Here is an 18,790-nt window from a genome sequence, read left to right as displayed (position 1 = left end):
TAGGTGTGAATCAAAACTAGGAGGTGTTTGTGATCGAAACTGTAGTCGTTAGAGCGCTAAAGTGATATGTGTTACAATGCCCGAACAGAAAATGAAAGAGCAACAGTTCATTTTATTTTACTTTATTACAGAAACTTGGAGAACATTGCACCTACACCGCCAAGGAAGAGAGCACGCTGTCAGCCTAACCCAGATCTGTCGTCATGGAAGTCAGAGGGTGACAATGATGCAACTCCATCAGCACTGAGGTTTTTTCCTGCAAGGGAGCCTGGTGTGCAGCTGAATGCAGCAGACAACCACACTCCTCTAGACCTCTTCAAGTTGTTCTTTTCAGAGGATGCTGTGGAAACCCTCTGCCAGAACACCAACAAGCAAGCTGCTAGGAGCATTGCCAGAGGTGTAAAGTACAAATGGGTGGATGTTGGAGTTGCTGAATTCTACAGATACATTGGACTGGTTTCTACATGTGCATGATCAAGCTGGATCACATTTCTGACTACTGGAGGAGAAACACCATCTTGTCCATCCCTTTTGTGGCAGATGTGATGGTAAGAGACAGGTACCAAACCATATCATGGAATGTGCACATGAGTGACCCAAGCGAGGACATGGTGAATGATGCCTACCTTCATGTACCTACTTACTTTTATGCACCTTATTTTATGTACCTACCATGTCTTTACTTTTATGCACCTTATTAAATTCACCTTCTTATGCACCAAGCTTGTTTGCAATTTCTTGTATGTACTTTCAAAGCTGATGGTTGTGGGGGAGAGGTAGCCACAATGACAGTCCAGGGCCATTGACAGGTGAGCCATACTGGGGAGGGGCACTCACAGGGCAGTTTACACCTCTTTCATCAATATGCATAGTGGTCTAGGTGGAAAAAAGTGTCACCTTGTAAAATTCTTATAATTAGTGTAGAAATCACACACACTTTCTGAATGCTAAACTCACCTATGTGGAGCAAACACATATGTTTACAAGGTTCAGAGTAAAAAAGAAAACTTCCAAAATATTTAGAATGTGTTTTTTGCAAAAAGTCTGAGCACCTCTAAAGCTAGAGTTAATTTGAGTGTCTTTAGATTTAATTTTAATACAAAACTTTTGTTACTACATTTATTTTACTCTCATTTTATTATTGTTGTTCTAGAATATAATCATAAATTCCACTTTTGCCTAATGGATTTTAGTTAGGTGAAATATCAAAAATATCAGGCATGGCAGACTACCTAACAGAGTCAAAAAAAGCCCTCTGGGTTGGAAGTGTTAACCTCAATGTTTTCCATGTTTGTATTTTTGTGCTTGGATGTGTCTGCAGAACTCTATGGTTTTGATGTCCTAATTGATACCAACCTTAAACCTTGGCTCCTGGAAGTCAACCTCTCCCCTTCTCTGGCTTGGTGAGTGACATATGTTTTGATCTTCTGAGTAACACAGGAGTGTGAGGTGTATTGATGTGTTTAGAATATTATATTGAATGTACTATGGTGATGTTAAGAAATCTGATATATTTTGTTAATAGTTGCTGAAATGAATAACAATGGTAGCCAGTGTTGGGGTAGTTACTCAGAAAAAGTAACTAGTTACAAGTTACTAGTTACTTCCGAAAAGTGTAACTAAATTACTTTACTAGTTACTGCATTTGAAAAGTAACTTCACTACTAGTTACTTTACTTTCCATTTTTTTAAGCAAATGTCCAAATTTACCGCAAAGCTGGACAAACATCATGGCCCTTTCATCACTTTATTTTGTATTAATTTTCAATAAAGGGCATCTCTTAGCCTTTAATAGTGTATTGTAATTGTAAACATGTAAAACAATAGGGCATATAAAACTCAGCCATCCACTTGAACGGACATTAACCCTGTCCTCACTGTCTGACCAAAGAAATATGCCTCAATTTAAAATCCACGAACAGGATACAAGTGGCCATGTGTGGTGGGGACATTCAGGTGGGTCATTCAGCAGTAACACAACAGTAAAAAATAGGCCAAAAACAGGCTTTTGGAAACATGAGACCCCACTAAACCAAATGGGGGCCTACTCCTGAGAACAAAACTAGCTTGTTGTAGGAATCACTGTAGTGGGTTAAGAGAAAAGCTCATGCTCAGTCACTCAACATAAACTGTGAATTTCCAAATACAGTGCCCTCCACAATTATTGTACAGTGCCCTCCTTGGCTGTTCTGCCCTCTGCTTATTCAGGTCTGCAAATGTATATTGCCTGTATTGTTGTTATGGAAACGAACACAGTATAGTATTGAACTTTTACTTTGACATCATTCAAATGTTCGTCCTGGGAAAGGGCAACAGCTGTTATCCAGAAACGTATGCGATATAATGCTAAACACGTAGTGAGAACAGTACATAGGCGTTACTTATCCACAACGAAGTGTCTGTTGGTATTACAAAAGGACCACCAGTAAAACTGAATTAAATGTTATGAATATCTCAACCTTCCCATTTAATGAGAAAAAACAGCCTGTCACTGTGATCTGACGTCCTGCCTTTCTGCCGTTCTGATTCTATGCTTATACATCGGTTTTGCTATCCTTGTTAATTTATCTGTATGAGTGTTTATGTTGTTCAATCGGACACATAGTGCATTTAACACACAGATTTTTGTACTTTCGAGCAACAAAGTTAAAGTAATGAGAATATCGCTACTGGCTGAACCCTCCCGTCTCTGTCTCCGTCTCATCCATTTCCCCGCTTCTCTCCTTCCCCACACCAGCAGCCACGTCACTCAAATCGGTCTCTGTGGCAACGGTGCCAAAACAAGCACACAGGCAGGAAGTATGCACGCTCAAAGCTCGTAACGCAGGAAAGCTCGTTACTGAGGTCTAGTAAAGTAGTGACGTTACCAATATTTTGAGAGTAATGCGTTATTGTACTCTGTTACCAATAATAGTAAGGTCGTTGCTAACGTCCGTTACTTTGTAACTCGTTACTCCCAACACTGATGGTAGCCATGGCCAGTGAAAACTACTTTTGATTCACATCTTTCACGTCTTCCCCAAGTAATCAAGTAAGGAGCACTGATGTGACGTTAAACCAGCTAACGTTAACCCCTCTCCCCAGCAGGGTTGCATTTAAAACTTGAATAACTATCGTTCTACACATTGCATAATAACCATTCATGGCTTAAATAAAAGAAAACACTTGGGTCATCAGCTGCAATTAGTTAAAGTGCTTTTTTATGTAATTTTGACGTCATTTTAGACAACCCCGCCCCGTCACTGCTTCACTGATTTCCAAAACCTGAAAGTCACAGGTTCGATCCCCACTAGTGGCAACCATGGCCCAAGTTGCTTAACGACTGTAAACGACTCTTAACGACTATTATCAGAGTAAGCCTGACTCTGTATAATTACATGCCAGAAACGAATTTCAAGAACATTAAGGTGAAATAATAACATATAAGTTAGGAACATTACACATAGCCTAAGTTAAAACTTTTAAACACATACCACCATAAACATGTGAGATAATTCGACGAGAGATATTGAAAGACCGCTAATTCACTGCTTCGTCAAATAAGACAGATCAACTATATATATATATATCTGGAAACCACTTACAGATTCCGATAAGCTAAATTTGCGTCTGGATGGAAAGGTGTTATCTTTCCCCATCCCACCCATGCTAAGCCATTTCTAGCATAACCTGCGATCTACCGTGGAAAACAGGCAGGCGATTTTTTTTTTATCAGTTCTCACCACACAACGACGTCTCATCTTTGCTCCTTGAATGTCGATATGTAATGGTATGGTGTTATTGAAACTTACTACGTGTAAAAAAGACTAGAAATTGAACGTTTATTATTCGAGTCTTAAGTTTCTAATGTTGCCTCGGGCGCCTTTAAGTGAACATAATTAAAACTTTACATAAGTCCACTAAACAATTCCCAATTCCCACGCTCCAGTTAGACACAGCACCATTAGGTACACAGTACCATTAACCTGAAGAGCGCAGGTTCGAAACTCGCGAAGCTCGCGTAAGATTTCAAAATCTACCTGAAAAGACACAGGTTAGATATTCACGAGTGGCAAACATGTCCCAAGTTGCGAAATGACTATCTCAATATCAGAGTAAGCCCGACTCTGTATAATTACATGCCAAAAGTGAATCTCAAGAACATTACAGAGAGGAAGCTCCGGAATATGAGTGGAACAGCCTCGAAAGTACATTGCAACCCTCGAACTCTGAAAATGAAAGGCAAAGCAAGAATCGTGATAACCCCGAAATCAAAACCCTAAAGACAGAACTCTGAAAACGGAAGGCAAATGAAGAAATGTGATAACCCCGGAGCAAAACCCTAAAGACATAATATTAATCTGTTCGTATTTATAATACAGCCGCGGAAAAAATTAAGAGACCACTTCAAAATTATCAGTTTCTCTGGTTTTACTATTTATTGGTATGTGTTAAAGTAAAATGTACATTTTAGTTTTATTCTATAACCTACTGGCAACATTCCTACCAAATTTCAAATAAAAATATTGTCATTTAGATCATTTATTTGCAGAAAAATGACAATTGGTCAAAATAGCAAAAAAGATGCAGTGTCTTCAGATCTCGAATAATGCAAAGAAAACAAGCTCATATTCATTTTTAAACTACACAATACTAATGCTTACACTTAGGAAGAGTTCAGAAATCAATATTTGGTGGAAAAACCTTGATTTAAAATCACAACTTTCATGTGTCTTGGCATGCTCTCCACCAGTCTTTCACATTGCCGTTGGGTGACTTTATGCTACTCCTGGTGCAAGAATTCAAGCAGCTCGGCTTCTTTTCATGGCTTGTGACCATCCATCTTCCTCTTGATCACATTTCAGAGGTTTTTGATGGGATTCAGGTCTCGAAATTGGGCTGGCCATGACAGGGTCCTGATCTGGTGGTACTCCATCCACACCTTTACTGGCCTGGCTGTGTGGCATGGAGCATTGCCCTGCTGGAAAAAACATTTCTCAGAGTTGGGGAACATTGTCAGAGCTAAAGGAAGCAAGTTTTTCTTCCGGGACAACGTTGTACTTTGCCTGGCTGAGGTTTGTAAAAGACCATAAGGATTGAAAAAAGCGGACTGGAGGGTCTTCTAGTTCGTCTTCTCTGATGAGTCCAATTTTCAGCTTTGCCCAACACATGGTCGTCTGATGGTTAGACGGAGACCTGGAGAGGCCTACAAGCCAGAGAGTCTTGCACCTACTGTGAAATCGGACTCATCAGAGAAGACGAACTTAGAAGAACCTCCAGTCCGCTTTTTCAATCCTTATGGTCTTTTACAAACCTCAGCCAGGCAAAGTACAACGTTGTCCCGGAAGAAAAACTTGCTTCCTTTTGCTCTGACAATGTTCCCCAACTCTGAGAAGTGTTTTTTCCAGCAGGGCAATGCTCCATGCCACACAGCCAGGCCAGTAAAGGTGTGGATGGAGTACCACCAGATCAGGACCCTGTCATGGCCAGCCCAATTTCGAGACCTGAATCCCATCAAAAACCTCTGAAATGTGATCAAGAGGAAGATGGATGGTCACAAGCCATGAAAAGAAGCCGAGCTGCTTGAATTCTTGCGCCAGGAGTAGCATAAAGTCACCCAACGGCAATGTGAAAGACTGGTGGAGAGCATGCCAAGACACATGAAAGTTGTGATTTTAAATCAAGGTTATTCCACCAAACATTGATTTCTTAACTCTTCCTAAGTGTAAGCATTAGTATTGTGTAGTTTAAAAATGAATATGAGCTTGTTTTCTTTGCATTATTCGAGATCTGAAGACACTGCATCAATTTTGCTATTTTGACCAATTGTCATTTTTCTGCAAATAAATGATCTAAATGACAATATTTTTATTTGAAATTTGGTAGGAATGTTGCCAGTAGGTTATAGAATAAAACTAAAATGTACATTTTACTTTAACACATACCAATAAATAGTAAAACCAGAGAAACTGATAATTTTGAAGTGGTCTCTTAATTTTTTCCGCGGCTGTATATATATCCGTTCGTATGCGGCAGACGGATATTTCAGGGGAATGTCCGCGATCAACCAGGAATGGTGATCATTCGCGGCTGTATCGCAGAGTGTACGGGCCCAATAATCTTGGTTTTCGTGCAGTGTTTGCTTCATGGGATCATGCCAGTTGGTGTAGCACATCCAATCTGAGACTATGCACAGAGACACATTGCAACCCAAACATTTGAACATAGTGCAGAGCTTGCACAGCACACATCTTCTCCTTGCCTTGGATGCACAGATGAGTACTGGGTAACATTCTAGCGGCTCTGGCTCTGGTTGAGCCTCTCTCCCAACTTTAGCCAGCTGTTCCAACAGAGCAAACCTGAAGCTCTGAAGGGGCTTTTGCGTCTGCCATCTCTTTGCCTCTGCCATCTCCTTGTGGAAAATGTAGCTGTTCACCACTGCAATATCTACAAAGTGTAGAAACTGCTTCAAATACCACCGGTTTGTCTTCCGGGTCATGAAGAAGTACTTGATGAGGGCATCAGAAAGGACCACCCCCCCATGTACTTATTATACTCCTTGATAGGGTCAGGTAAAGGAAACACCTTCCTGGACCAGCTTTTATCAGGGTTGCGGACACGGCGCTGCGCAGACTCCCCAGTGTATGCCTTGTGGATTGTGGAACACATGGCAACGTCACACAGGTCCTTCCACTTCACATACAGCAAGGAGCCCTCGCGGATCCGGCGCATTTCCCCTCGGTTGTCTTTCTTGTCCAAGCCGTTCTCTTTTGTGTGGGGAAACCCCACACGGTTCTCCCTGATGGTCCCACAAGGCCCAAAGCACAGCTGGTGGAGATGACTGAAAAGCTTGGGACTGGTGTAAAAATTATCAACATACACATTAGGGTGCATCATTTGCCCCACTTTTTTCAAATCTTTTGAAAATCAATCTGTACCTAGACTCATTTTTTTACAATTACTAAAATAAACTTCCATGAAAAATTGTATCAATTTCCATGAATATCTAAGGGGTCCACCGAGGGTCTGAAGTTTCCTACTAACAACGCCCATAAAGCTAGGCTGAAATTATCAGTTTTTCTGAAATAACGCCACAAATAATGGATTTAGCCCTATAATGTTAATAAAAGTTGAATATAAATATGGACATTGCGCATCTTTTGGTGCCAGTTGTATGTCTCTATCGTCATAACTTTCCGAGATATGACAATATCAAGTACATTTTTCTTTCAAAACGCATTGAAAATTGCCCTTGCCAGAAATTTCCACAATAACACTGAGGAAACTCATGAATAGGTTTCAATACAAACATCAATGAGAACATAGAGAATACTTAATAGCTAAGTACACTCTGGCAGTCAGAACTTTACAAGGGGTTGAGAATGCATAATTTATTATGATAATTCAGAAATCCTTACTATATTACTATAACTTCTGTACCAACAGAAAAGCAAACAATCCTAAACAGTGAAAACTAAACAATAAACATTTATGAAATATAAACTAATCAAAATAACTTTTTGCAGGAAAAGCAACAAATAGTAGGTCCTATCTTAAATACATGAATGAAAATGATGATACATAAATCAATTTTAAAGAACATCACACTTTATCTCTCAGATTTGGTGTTTCCTTTCTGTCTGCTTCCACCACCTGCAGAACATTCTGGTAATGTTCTTCTCCTCTTGCAGAGGTGATGAAGTCTGTGCTGAGTTTTATATTACGCTCTGCACTGTCATTGACAACATTCATGGCTTCCAAGTTAATCAAGGCTTCCTTGTAGGCTGGGTGAGCAGGCCAGGTTGAGACATGAGTGGTGAGGAAAGTAGGGTCCAGCTGCAGAATATGGAAGAGATACCATGCATCAGGTGCCACTAGGTCTGCCAGAGTTGTTTTTTGTGTGATCTTTCCTGGAAACTTTGGTTTACCGAAACCGGAGCCATTTCTATCAGTTGGGTGTGTGCAGGAGCCAGATGGCTTGACAGCCAGCAAGCTATTGGCTAGGGATCTCTTGTGCTCTGCAGGTACCTTGTTGCTGAAGAGGGCTAGTGGTACCATCTCAGCTGTGAGGTACCACAGGTGTCTCCCGAAGGCCTTCACTGCACTCTTTGAGATCACAGCTGACACATGTGAATATTCAAATAAGTTCTTGAAGAACTGCAGGTCGTTCCATGGTGCATCAATGGCCACGGAACACTGCAGCCACCAAGATGAATAGAGAAGTGTCACAAAAGTGACAAAGTCTCTAACTTTGTCAGACTGATGTCTGGAGGTGATCTTGCCAGTTGGGAGCTGAGCAATTTCATCCTGGAGCAGAGAGATCTTGATTGAATATAACACCTTGGCCATCCAGTGAGCCCGGTGCATGGCACCTGGTTGCTTGAAAGAGAATGGTCTCTCCTCTGGATATGCATCTAGGAATACTAGGCACAGCTCTACGAATTCCAGGTCGTCATCACGCTTTTCCTGAAGACTTGCTTGGGCAACTTGAACCACATCATTCTGTAGATTGTGAATCACCTTCCGGGCTGCCACAGAATAAGATGTCACATCTAATCTGCACAAGTCCTGTGGTTGTCTCTCACGTAATAGAGAGAAATTCTTCTTAAACCTTGAAAAGAGAGCCACCTCTGGGGATTTAGATACTTCAATCTTGAGGTCTGTGAAGACATGGTCCAGCACAACTTCACCAACGTGATGCCTGCAGGCTGACCACCAGAGAGCGCGACCAACCTTCTCCTGGATGCTGATGCAGGCTGCAGATAAATGGCCTGTGTTGGATGCTGTGGTGTCAAAGGCAATGTTGACCACTCTGTCTGCACACTTCCATTCTTCCAGCAGGTTGCATGTCAGCTCACTGATAATGATTCCACAGCCTCGACCACTGCCAGGTGTGTAAAAGTGCACGCCCAGAAGTTTGCTGTCATGGGTGTTCCCTACAGATACTGCTAACCTCTCTTCAGACTTGTTTGGTGTCATCACAGATGGTGTTAACTTTGAGTCCCAATGGACAGTAAGCATCTTAGGAGGTTCCCAGTTGTCCTTGTTGGATGTTGATATTTGCTTTGCCATCTTTCTTCTTGCAATGGCTTATCTGCCATAGTGACAAAGTACTGACAAGTACCACAGGATACAATATCTGGACTATGTAAGATAATTGTGTGACAAGATGTAAGACGTAAAGATACTTCAAGCTGAAAAGACTGCAACCAGTGAAAGCCAGTTAATGAAACTCAAGTCTGTTGACTGTTGTTGTACACCTGGCGACCTGACCCGATCTGACCTGAGTCTGACCTGACCTGTTGACTGTTGTTGTATAAACTGAAATCCTTTGAGAACACTTGAACACCTGGCGACCTGACGGACAAGTAAACTGTTCTGTTCTATTTTTATGACACCGAGACTACCTTCACCTCTGGTTTTTATGGATATTGCGATGACAAAATGCAGATTAGACAAAAAAGCAATATCACAAAAACCAATGAAGCAAGTGATATAAAACCGGTATCAAAAGATGCGTAATAGCTATATTTATATTCAACTTTCATTGACACCATAGGGCTAAATGCATTATTTTTTAAGTTACTTGAGAATAACTGATTTTTCCCTATGTCCGTATAGGTAACAACTTTAGAGGCTTGGTGGACCCCTTAGACATTATTCAATCCAGCAAATATTCCACAGATTTTCTTTTCATTAGTATTGTCACATTTTAAATTTGGGTACAAGTTCAATTCCAACATTGGGGCAAATGATGCACCCTAATACACATGGTACCCTGTGCCAAGATAGGGCACCTTGATCAAGTTCACAACAGCATCGAAGCTCAGTCCATTGCCACTCGGATCCTCCGCCTTTCCCTCGTATATGGTGAAGTCACATATGTAGCCACTCTTGCTGTCGGCCAGGACAAACAGCTTGTGACCCCATTTCATGGGCTTGTCCTCCATGTACTGTTTCATCCCGATCCTTGCTTTTGTGGCTACCATGCGCTCATCAACAGCCAGGTTCTTGTGTGGGTGGTAGTTTGCCCTGCAGGCCGTGAGGATGTCTTCCTGAAGAGGCTTCAGGCGGAAAAGGCGATCAAACCCAGGCTGACCACGGAGCTGGTCATTCACCTCATCAGTGTGACGGTCTGGATGAGACCGCACAGAAACGGTGCCATTCCGGCACAGTAGACAACGATACACAATACACTCAACGCACGGTACACGGACATTCAAATGCAAAAACATTTTAACGGACATACAGAATACATACAAGAGACTTTGATACATGGTAAAGACATTTATTTTGTAGGTAAACATCGAGAGGGATAAGAAGTGTAAGTTACCAGCGGCATGCGCCGTTGAGCTATTGTCCAAGGCTGTAAAAACATCGGTCCCGGAGAAAAGGGTGCCGACGGGAGATGCAGAATCTTTATTTGGTTCCGGGGGGAGATTGGGCAGGTTTACTCGGTTGGTAGTAGCGGGGATAACGGAGATCGCCCTTGTCAATCGGCAGCTGTGTTGAGTATGTATTTTGCTACAGGGAAACCGGATTGAAATGCATGGACTTGATATGAAGCTGTTTGTATCTTGTATAATGACCCATTTTTCTATTAGAGTGTTTCATGTATTTTGTATGCTGATTGATTTATGAAGTGTACCCCCTATCTGTAAATGGTGTTGGTCCTTGGTGTATATGTATCGGTTGGTTTGTCAAATGTAGAGAGCTGGGGGTTTTACTCTGATAGAGAGAGTGGAAGCACTGCTGATTTTTGCCCTCCTGTGTGTGAGGCCAAGCAGATGACTGACTGAGCTGGATATTCTTGTCTTCACTGGGGGGGGAAGCTTGTACTGGGGATTGTAAATAATTTTGTCCTGCTTTATCTATAAAGCTCCTGCAACTACTTTGACTCTGAGTTTTGGTCAGACCCACCCGCACACGGCGACACCGCTCGGTCCCGTTACAATCAGCAAGTGGGTCACTCATGTGAAGATATGCAGTGATGGCCTCATACCTGTAGCCTGGCATGACAGTGGGAGGAAAAGGGAAGTTGAAAGCGGGATCCTTCCTCCACAGGTCCCTTGCAGCTGTCACCCTGACCACGCCAAGATACAACACAATGCTCAGGTAGCGGTACATCTCATCTGGAGTCACGTCTGTCCAACGCCTCTTTTGCACCCTGCGGAAGTGCCCGGGCAGCGTATGCATTGGTGTTGGTGCACAGAGTCTGAATGGCACAGGGTGTGAAATATGGCTTCTGGAAATCAAGCTGAGCTCCAGGCGTCCTCTTAGGGCAGAATGGAAACTGTGGGGGGCACACATCCTCCTCAGCACCATCATGTCATCTGTCCACCAGTGGGGCAGGGGTGCTCCTCTTTGAAGGAGGCAGCGATCTTTTGACTGCTGTCTTCACACTCCTTCTGGCCCTTTTCTGCCTTGGCGCTGTAGGGCATGAGGGCCTTGGCCTGTCTGAATGGACATCATCTTCAGGCAGCGATGGTGTGGGTGCTACTCTTACTGAGTAAGGACAACTAAACAACTACAGACAACATGGCAGCTATTGCTTCAGGTGCTGAATGATGAGGAAGACAAAGGAGCATTAACAGGTGTTAATTTTGCAATTGATGAGGGTACTCTGTGATGGGGGGCAATGAAAGCTGGGGTATGCCTGAACAGGTACTAATGCAGGTGCCAGCAACACAAAGAGAGTTCATATCTAGGTGTATGGGTCAGATAATACCAAGTGATGAGGGTACTCTAATGTGTGAGGGTACTCTAATGTGGGGAGAGCTGAGAACAGCAGGCAAAGGAGGCTGGGGCTAGGGTAGCAGGTGCTAATAGTGCAGGTGCCAGCAACACAAAGAGAGTTAATCTAAATGTATGAGAAAATGTCCACCGTTTCGGGGAATATAAACTTTCTCAGTATTTATCTATACTCACAGAAGAACGACTAATCATTACAGCCGATTACAAGAGGAAAACATTTATATAAAGCAACCAACGCGTGCTGAAAATAATGCAGCCACTTTTTCTTAGCTAACGTAAGAGCATCCATCTAACGTGAGCCAAATAGCAGCCTCTGTCAGATAATAACATTCCGCCTTTTCAGAGAACATATACATACTCGATATATCTCGGTACATATACAAACATATACATATATATATATATATATATATATATATATATATATATATATATATATATAAACACATATCATATATTTCTATAATCACAGAAGAACTACTAATATTGACAACCAATTGCAACATGGAAACATCCATATAAAGCAACTAACGCGCACTGAAAATAATCTATCAACTTTCACGTAACTAACGTAAGAGCAGCCTTTACTGCTATATTTACTGAGATAATATATGGTAATAATATGGTGGAAAGATACAGACATGCATGCTCATATGCGTGAGACTTATGGCTTTCCTTATTCAGGTATGTTTTAGAAAAAAATTATTTGTCATGGCCACGAACAATACGAGAAGTTTGAGATTGTAGGATATGGGAAATGGAGACATGTTTGTTGCTGTGACGTGAGCACAAAAATAAACCACGATAAAACCCTCAGTTATAATCTCCAGTGTCATCATTTAGTTGTTTGGATAGATAACAATTTTTCCATTACAAAAAAATAAGACATAGTAAGTAAACAGAATTTCTAGAGAACTGGTGTATTCCAAACACCTCATTAGTAAAGGACTTCCGAAGAACAAGACAAGCTAGTTATTAGGCGCTTTTGGACCAGACAAAGTCTCTGGAAAAAATAAACAAACAGATGGCTGACGAAACTCCATAGACAGAGTTTGTATATAAATGAAGTTTTTTCACTTGCAATTTTTGTAAACTTAGCATGATAGCAATCTTACTACCCACAAGGCCCTAAACAAAAGGGCTCTTAAACTGTCTGTGCAAAAGCGCCCCTAGTGCTCGCTCTTTAGAGATCAAGCTGATAAAATAATATACGTCGTATGTAGCAACAAAAATTAAAAAACACATACATTTTGATCCAAAACTGGGTCTTTGAAGAACTGTATCTGAAATGGTTCTTTAGAGAACTGTCTGTGGGTTCTCTAAAGCACCACAAAATATTTGAGATGAAAAGAGAATACAATTGATCAGAAATGTAGTGTAGACATTGTTAATGTTGTAAAATGACTATTATAGCTGGAAATGGCTAAATTAATGGAGTATTTACTTCTTTAATGGAGTATCTACATGGGTATAAAGGCCCATTTTCTGCCACCATCACTAATCCGAAATTAGATTTAAAAGGGCCCGCCCATTGCCTCCAATGTAAGATCACTCCGGAATAAAATAGACAAGCTTTTATTTCTGACCCAAAGCAACTGGAAGTATAAAGAATGCTCTGCCATCTGCCTGACAGAGACCTGGCTGGGACACCCCGGATGCAGCGGTCACACCCCCCGGCTTTACATTACATTGACAGGTCAGCTAATCTCTCTGTCAAGTCAAAAGGCGGTGGTGTATGCTTCCTTATTAATGATCGCGGGTGCTCCAATCCTTCCACTGTAACACAATTCTGCTCCCCTGATCTCGAGTTTCTAATGATCATATGTAGACCTTTTTACCTACCAAGGGAGTTTGCATCCGTCGTGCTAATTGGTGTTTACATCCCTCTGCAAGCCAATGCTAACATTGCCACTAGTGAACTAGCACTTCACATAGCCTCAGTTGAAACAACACATTCAGACTCTGCTGTCATAGTTCTGGGCGATTTCAACCACTGTAATCTATTTGACGAGCTCTCGAACTACATTCAACAAGTGACATGTCCAACGAGAGGAAATAACATCCTAGACCATTGCTTCACCACAATCCCTTCGTCTTACCATGCATTCCTGAGTGCTCCCCTGGGAAAGTCTGGCCATGTTATGCTTTTCCTTGTCCCGGAGTATCGTCAAAAACGTAGAACTGTGAAGCCAAAGTCCAACGTCGTGAAGGTATGGTCCACGGATGACATCTCTAAGCTTAAAGGCTGTTTTGAGTGCACTGATTGGGACATCTTTAAACACACGTGTGACAGCCTGGATCAGTACACAGAGGCAGTGACGTCATACGTTCGGTTCTGCGTGGATGAATGCATTGCAACAAAATGCGTGAAGTCATATGGCAATGGGAAGCCCTGGTTCAGCAAAGAGGTTGCTGCACTCCAAAGGGAAAAACATTCTGCTTTTGTAAGGGGTGACAAGGTGTATAAGATTGCCTAGTATAATCTACGTTCTGCAATTAGAAAAGCCAAGTCTGATTATGCTAAGACACTGGAGGATCAACTCACTAGAGATAAATCTGAAGGATATGAACAACTCACTAGAGAGAAATCTGAAGGATATGACCAACTACAAGAAAGGGCCTGCCTCACCACCAGACGAGGACCCTGATCTTCCTCACAAACTCAATGAGTTTTATGCCTTGATTGAGGACAATTAGTCCCTGGCAGTCTTTCCCTCTCCCCCCTCTTTGGGGCAGCCGTGGCCTACTGGTTAGGGTTTCAGGCCGGAAACCGCAGGGTGGCCGGTTCGATCCCCGACCAGTAGGAAAAATGTGGGCGGGGGAAGTGGTAGACCACTGCCCTTGAGCAAGGCACCTAACCCCGATCACTACTCCCCGGGCGCCGCCAATGGCAGCCCACTGCTCCGGGTTAGTGTTACTTCACTTCACTGTGTGTGTGTGTCACTTCCCTGGATGGGTTAAATGCAGAGGTTAATTTCAGAGTGTGTGTGTCTACACCACCTCTGCCATAGAGAGGACTTTCACTTCCTCCTCTCTTCCTTTTGTCATCCAGGAGGTAGAGGTGTGCAAGCTTTTTAAAAATCTGAATGCCAGGAAAGCACCAGATCAGCTTTCCCCAGCTGTTTTCAGACACTGTGCAGATCAACTGGCTTATGTCTTCACAGACGTTTTCAACTCCTCTTTGCAACAGTGTGCAGTCCCACAGTGTTTTAAATCATCTGTCATTTTCCCGGTCCCAAAGTCAGCAAAACAACAGAGCTCAACAACTTCAGGCCAGTGGCCCTCACTTAAGTGGCCATGAAGGTGTTTGAACGCTTAGTACTTTCTCACCTACAATCCAGTGTGTCACCGCTGATGGATCCCCATCAGTTTGCTAACCAGGCTAACAGATCTGTAGGATATGCCATCAACCTGGCTTTTGACTCTACTCTGCAACATCTGGAGTCAAGTAAGACCTATGCAAGCATGCTGTTTATTGACTTAAGCTCAGCCTTCATTACAACAGATCCACTCATTCTCTTCTCCAGGCTGCAAGCCATGAACATCGACATAGCTCTGTGTCACTGGATACTGGACTTCCTGAGGAACAGAACTCAAACAGTCAAAGTCAACAATGCAATCATGCCCTCTGACCCTCAACACTGGTGCGCCGCAAGGCTGTGTGCTATCTCCTCTTCTGTTCTCCATCTATACAAATTACCTGAGATATCACCACCATTCCGTCAAGATGCTCAAATATGCAGATTACACCACCATCATCGGCCTAATCAGAGATGAGGATGAGTCTCAGTACATCAAGGAGGTGAACTGGGCTGTAGACTGGTATAGGAAGAACAAGCTTCATCTTAACGCCTCTTAAACTAAGGAAATAGTTGTGGACTTGAGAAGGAGGCCTGACATTAAAGCCATAGTTAATGTATTTGACCAGCCCATAACCCTTACAGAGTCCTTTACATTTCTGGGCTCTTACATCAGCCAAAATTTCAAATGGGATATCAACACCACCCACCTTATAAAAAAAGCCCATCAAAGACTGTATTTCCTCAGGCAACTGAAAAAGTTTCATGTCAACAAACACATTTGGTGCTCTTCTATAAAGCCATCATAGAAAGTGTCATCACAGCATCAATAACTGTCTGGTATGGATATTCTGACAGTCGCAAAAAGATGAAACTGGAGAGAGTGGTGACCAAAGCCTCCAACATTATTGGTTGTGACCTTCCATCAGTCCTCTCCTGTATGCTGAGCGTAGCTTAAATCGTGCAAAGAATATAATCAGAGACTCCTCCCATCCAAGCCATGACTTTTTAGAACTTCTGTTTTCTGGAAGACGCTACAGATCTATGTGAGCTGGAACGACATGCCTCAATAACAGCTTCTTCCCCTCTGCTATCAGACTCCTGAACTCCCAAAGCTTACCTGGAGTATTTTTATTTTAATTTTTTTCCCTACCCCCTTCTCTCCCCTCCTTACTGGCCTGAGCTACCTCTGACAAAAGAATACCACCAACATTGTTGTGTGGCAATAAAGTTTTATCTATCTATCTGTCTATCTATCTACAGTTACTGCTTCCGCATCCTGGTGAAATATATCATCACACGCTGGGGAGTCCCCAAACACCTTCTGCCTGATCAAGGCACCCAATTTGTCTTTTCGATGAGATCTGCAAAGGCTGGGGATTGGCAAGAAAGTTCACCTCTACCTACCATACTGAGACAAACTTAACGAACGGGTGAACCGCACCTTGAAAGGCATGGTGGCCGCCTATGTTGGAAACCAACATAAACATTGGGACCGGAACCTGCACTACTTCCGCTACGCCATTAATTCTGTAGTGAAGGAATCAACAGGATTCTCTCCTGCAGAGCTTAACCTCTGCAGGCCACTCTGCGGCCCCCTTGATGGACTTTTGCAGCCAAATGTCCTGCCAAACTCCCCCATTTATGAAAATATGGAAACCCTCACTGACTTGAAGGAGCTGGTAAAAGATAATCTGGACAAAGCCCGAGCAAGGCAAAAGAGGAATTACGATAAGAAAAGAAGGGAAGTGGAGTTCAAAACAGATGACCATGTGTTGCTGAAGTCCCAACCGTATTCAAAAGCTGTTCAAAAGTTCACAGCCAAATTGGCCCCAAAATGGCAAGGGCTGTACGGAGTGGTAACGAGCACATGACCTCTGAATTACCAAATTGTGATGGAGGAAACAGGGGAGGACCTGAGGATAGTGCATGTCGCCCGCCTTAAACCTTGCTATCCTACTGCACAAGAACTGTAAGGGAGACGCACAGAGAGTGCAGGAATTCTTCTGACACGCCCCCCATTGACGCCCGGTGCAGCCGCGGGTTCTTTAAAAAAAATTTGATTTGACAAGCGGAGAGTGAGCGAGGGAGACAACGCCAGTATCGTCCTGCTAACCAGTGAAGTGTGGCAAAAGAGGTCCGGAGAGGGACGGAAGGCTATTGTTTTGGGTTCGTGTTGCGTTGGCCTTGGCAGCGGCACTCCGTGCCCCGGTGCAAATACATTGAAGTTTCGCCGAGCGGTAAAACAGCGGGGGACGAGTGAGTACCATAGTGGCCTAACCGTAAAGCTCTCTGATCTTGGAAGGCACCCGGCCACGGGGAAAATCATACTAGTTTTGCAGAGCGGCAAACAAAGACATTTACTGACTGACTCCAGACTGGTCGAACTTTCCAAATTTGATTTTTAATTACTAACGACTATTTTTGGTTTGTTTTGTGAACGGGAATTGTATATATTAGCCAGAGTTTTGTTACATTTCTGAACGGGAATTGTTTATATAGTTTGTTACATTTTGAACGGAAAACATTTATCATATAATTGCAACATTTTCCCCATGGACATTAACCAAATCAACGACTAATCCCCAGACCACCTGAACTGTGAACGCATGGTCTTTATCACCCTCACCTGTCAGCAATTGAGCACAAACACTCACCCACACACTCACTTTCTCATACACTCTGTTTTCTGAAAACTTTCTTTAACCCCACATTGTATTATTTTTTGTTGAATACTGTGTTGGATTAGTTTTTTGTTGAATACTGCATGGTATTATTTTTATTTTGTTGAATACTGCATTGTGCTGTTTCTTTTGAATATATCCATGACGATTGAAAATTGACTCTGACTCCTGTTTTGAATTTTGCTGTTTAAAACATTAAGAAATATTCAGTCATCTCAGTCCAAAAGGGGTTCAGTTTTAGCACTGTAATAGAATATCATGGTGTTAATCAAACTGAGTCCTTTCTAATGACTCTGACTCGAAGTTTAACCCTAGTTAAAACGGTTACATTATGTTTGTGGCTAAAGACTGTTGTGTTGTTTAAGGAAGCAATTACATCTGGCCTTCTTCAGGCTATTTGAGTATCTGAAGCATCAGCACAATTGATTATGGTCTAAAAATTATCCAAAAGAATGAGCTTTATTCAGAAGCATATCAGTTTAATATTGTTATAAGAAGTTAAGGCTTTTCTATGCAAATAATTGGCAAGAAACTTAAGATTTCTTTCACTGATGTGCACCACAAACCCTATGGAACTTAGGAAACCTAGTTCCATACCATAGCCTAGCTTCATCACAGATTCATAATCCATATTTACAATTATATTTATTCAATTTTCCAGACAATAAATCACACCGTATATAAACAGCATTAAATTAATTGTATGTGTTTTGCCTGTGTGTTAATCACAGTTTATTCAATGTTAAATCATCTTGACACGTAAAACATCTCGGTTATGTATATAACCTCGGTTCCCTGAGCAAAGGGACCAGATGGGACATTCGGGAAATTACACTTTCATTGACCAATCGAAGCACTTTCTATTAACGCTGGAGACCGAATTGCGACAAATCACCGCACTGAGCCCGCCCCCTCAGGTCCCCATATATTGGTGGTGATTACGTCGCTCACCCTCTGAAGACTCTGAGCATTTGAGCCTACCAGAAGAAAAACACGCACTGTGCACGCAGCCTTTGTCACATCTGGTCCCTATGCTCAGGGAACCGAGGTTATATAAATAACCGAGATGTTCCC

At 42.3% G+C, this 18,790-nt stretch overlaps 1 protein-coding gene across 1 annotated transcript in view; it reads left to right on the top strand.

The window, feature by feature from the left end:
- The window catches only part of ttll5 (tubulin tyrosine ligase-like family, member 5), a gene marked incomplete at its 3' end in the record, with an annotated part of 150,725 nt that overhangs the window by 39,157 nt on the left and 92,778 nt on the right, over positions 1-18,790 (top strand). Inside the window, exon 12 of the mRNA XM_080850554.1 lies at positions 1,322-1,403. Coding sequence (XP_080706680.1) covers positions 1,322-1,403 — 82 coding nt within the window. The remainder of the gene's footprint in view (positions 1-1,321; positions 1,404-18,790) is intronic.

This window comes from Sprattus sprattus (assembly GCF_963457725.1).
Source record: "Sprattus sprattus genome assembly, chromosome: 13".
In the NCBI taxonomy this organism is placed as follows: domain Eukaryota; kingdom Metazoa; phylum Chordata; class Actinopteri; order Clupeiformes; family Clupeidae; genus Sprattus; species Sprattus sprattus.
Note: the sequence above shows the minus strand (reverse complement) of the source record. Positions and strands in the feature narration are given on the sequence as shown.